Consider the following 3,426-nt stretch of genomic DNA (forward strand, 5'->3'; position numbering starts at 1 on the left):
TGTGCTGCTGGTGTGTCTGGTTCCTCCCCAGAAGAGGCCCTTACTCTGCTTTCTTTAACACTCTGCCTGCTCCAAATTGGTCCTTTCTATTTACCCCATCCTTTGGATGTGTTGTGGGAAGGGAGAGAAAGGATAGTCTGGTGCTTAAAGCTTGATTGGTAATGTGGGATGCCTGGATGCAGATTCATGCCCACTCACACTTCTGTCCTCACCACCAGATGTTACTGGGAGGATGCCTTGGGGGCTGGCTCTCACTGGGAGTCCTCAGCTGCTAGCGCAGATCCCTTCCAGGTGTTACAGGCAGTGGTGGGAGGGAGGGCTCTGTGCAGCTTGTTAGCTGGCAGATGGTTAAGCATGTGGGCAGTTTCATAAATGCTGCTTACAGGAAACTTGCAGTGCCTGTGAGATCTGTGGCAGCTCTGGGAAAGCCAGAGGTATTCAAGCGGTGAGCTTATTTGTCTAAAAGCCTGGCACACAAGTACTTTTGATGACCTGTGCCTCAGTGCCGGGATGGTTTTTAGACTCCTGCTGCATCTAGATTGCTTCGCCTCAAGTCCCTAGTCCCCCTCGAGTACCAGTTCTTACAGTAAATGGAGCAATATTTAAACACATTTAAAGTCTGGGTGTTCAGCTGTAAGTATCATGATACTAAATTGATGCTAGTGGAAAAGAATAGATTTGTCTCAGTTAATCTCCAGTTCTCAAGGCTTTGCTCTATCATCAGTTGAATTACAGGGAAGACTTCCTCCATGGTCCTGAATTATTTTTTAAACCTAAGCAGTGGATTCTGTTCACAATGATTTTTGCCTTGTTTTGTTGTTTAGCAGGAGTTGTGTTGGGCATTCCTTCTGAAGAGGTTTAATTTTCTATATGAATTAATTAGAAGGGACAGTGTCTCGCAATAAACTGTAATTTGCTTTGAGAATAACTTCTGTCATGGTGCTCCCCAAAGGCTGTTATGCCAGTTTGACAGTGTTTAACTTTCTTAAAATGATGAAAATTCACCCTTCCTGTTCTTTATCATCAAATGATCTCTCAGAAGGAAATGTTTTGAGGGGGAATGAAATGGAGATATAATATGGGTTGGCCCACAAGAGAGAGAAGGCAATGGTAGGCCCAGAAGCAAAAAGAACAACTACATTTGAGAGCCACTGTGAAGCGGAGAAGTAGGACAGTGTAGGAGGAAAACTCACAAAGGACAGAATATTTCCTATGAAATACAAAGCTGCTTTTAAAATTAAAGAGCTCAGATTAAGAAATAACAACTACTATACCAAAGTGAAACTCTTTAAACATACCTTTCGAGATCCGAGGCTAGAGGTTTTTTTTAACACGCATCCAAGATGCTCCACAGAAAGAGATCAGACAAGTTTAAGGTACAAGAGAAAACAGGTTTCTACAAACGGTTAAGGGGCCAGAAACTCAGAGGGACACCCACGTCATCCGAGTCTCTTGTGCTGTAATAATGACGTAGGGGGTGGGTAATAGCCGAACCGAATACAGCTAATGAAATAAGAGTGATCTGGGGAATAATGCCTAAAAACTCACCTTTCATAATGCTGCCGTGCCCGGCCGCGGAAGGAAAGGGCTGGCCTGCCGGAAGAGGCGTTTTCTGGGAAATGTAGTTCACAAATAAATTAAGCCCTAAGCACAAAGACTACAATTCCCATGCCTCAAAGCAGGAAAAAACCCTCGAGTTCCTGACACCTGATAAAGTCAAATTGAAACGCTGAGAGCTTCGCAGCGCTCTCAAGGAAACATGCCAGAATAAAATCAGCTTTGATTTGATACAAACGCAAGTAATAGCTTTGATAAAATCCACTGTAGGTGCTTGTCTGTATAAAAGCATGTGTTTTCGCTGGTACTAACAGGTTTTAGGCTTAAAATGTGACTAAACAAATAAGAGAAGAAAAATCCACTGGGAGCTGTTAAAAACATCTCTTCTAGCTCAGGAATTCCCTGAGATATAAATTGTTGGAGGCTATGGTAGTACACTGTGCTGATACATTTTCCCTGTTCTGACACTCTTCACTCTTCTACACTTGGTCCCAGGAGAGGTGGACCTGTCTGTCAGTCCTGACGTTCATAGTTAAGCACATTTGGGATGACAGGAAAAAGATTTGGGAGAAAGATGTGGAAAGGGCCTGTGGCAACAAGGATGGACAAATGATGGAAAATCTGGTTGGTTGTGCTGCAGTTAGTGTGGCTGAACAAAACCCAAGATGTCAGCATGTGACAAGTGATCTCTGGATGAAAAATGAGAGGGCAGTTGTTTCTTTGATCTGGCTAGACATCTCCCAGAGCATAGTCGGACACCCTAAACCACTTCAGGATTTAATTCTTTGCTGCCAAAGGGCTTGTACCACTTGAGCAGTTCATCAGTTCCTTCCGGGGCTCCGTCTGTCCCCATTTGCCTTGCCCAGTCTGATCACCATGTTGCTGGAGGTGGGTTTCTGCCAGTTTGGTGAGCTGGCTCAGTGAAACAGGGCAGCTGGCAGACGGGGAGCAGGGAGTGGTGGGGTGGAGTGACCACCTCTCCACCGGAATGAGCTTTTGGATTGGTGCAACCCACCTTTGCAGAGCTGCACCAGTTACTCCCACCCCTCAGCACCTCATTAGAGTCAGGGATCTCTTTCAGCATTTTCCAGTTGATGCAGCAGATCTTGTTTCTAGGTGTGGAGGTGGCTACTTGTGACTTCTTCAAGTCCTTGTGTGAACGTGGCCCACAGTACTTTGCGTGCTCTTGGTCCATGCCAGAGCTGACACCACTCAGCTTGTTTCTAACCGCAGGGCTGTGCTGACCTGCTGGCTGCCTATCCCGTGTTCCCTGGCAGGACTCGACTGTGCCTCTCTGCAGGCGCAGAGTCAGTCTCGATAATCATATAATAAACCCTACGAATTGCCTGGCAATAAGGGGTTTGGCTTTTTTCCAAAGGAGTCTTTTTTATTTTTAAGAACAAATAAATAGGAGGAGGTCCAGACTACTGCACACTAGCAGCCTGGTACTGGACGCTCACCTATTTGACACACAATGGGCTCTTTCTCATAATTTGGCCTGCTTTTCAAATGCATTCTCCAAATAGGTCATGCTAATTAGTTCATACCATTGCTGGAATTTTTAATCCATCTTGCCTTTTATTTCAAAGCCCTGAGGATTCTAAGCCCATTATATAGCAGTGTGTAATTTTGCCATTGCAAGGAAGCAGCGCAGCCCCTTGCGTGGTGGTGCCAGCCCTGCTGCCCCCGTGACGGCCGAGCTGCGGGGTGCAACCCCCTTTGGGGCAGTTTCGTGGGTCTTAAACTGTTGAAGGTGTTGGTGAGGCTGTTGGTACCGATTTCGAGTGTTTAAATCCGTTTACACATCGTTGGGTGGTGACTTTGCTTTGGTGCCGCCTGGGTGGCGAGGGCAGCCCGGGCTTGGCAAAC

The 3,426-nt window shown here is 46.1% G+C and overlaps 1 protein-coding gene across 1 annotated transcript in view; it reads right to left on the reverse strand.

The window, feature by feature from the left end:
• SIRT4 (sirtuin 4) overlaps positions 1–2,752 on the reverse strand; it is a 6,718-nt gene extending 3,966 nt beyond the window's left edge. Inside the window, 1 exon segment of the mRNA XM_010284628.1 lies at positions 2,573–2,752. Within this exon segment, the coding sequence (XP_010282930.1) occupies positions 2,573–2,752 (180 nt within the window).
• Between the last annotated feature and the right edge of the window lie 674 nt (positions 2,753–3,426).

Source organism: Phaethon lepturus, unplaced genomic scaffold, assembly GCF_000687285.1.
Source record: "Phaethon lepturus isolate BGI_N335 unplaced genomic scaffold, ASM68728v1 scaffold29703, whole genome shotgun sequence".
Classification (NCBI taxonomy): Eukaryota; Metazoa; Chordata; class Aves; order Phaethontiformes; family Phaethontidae; genus Phaethon; species Phaethon lepturus.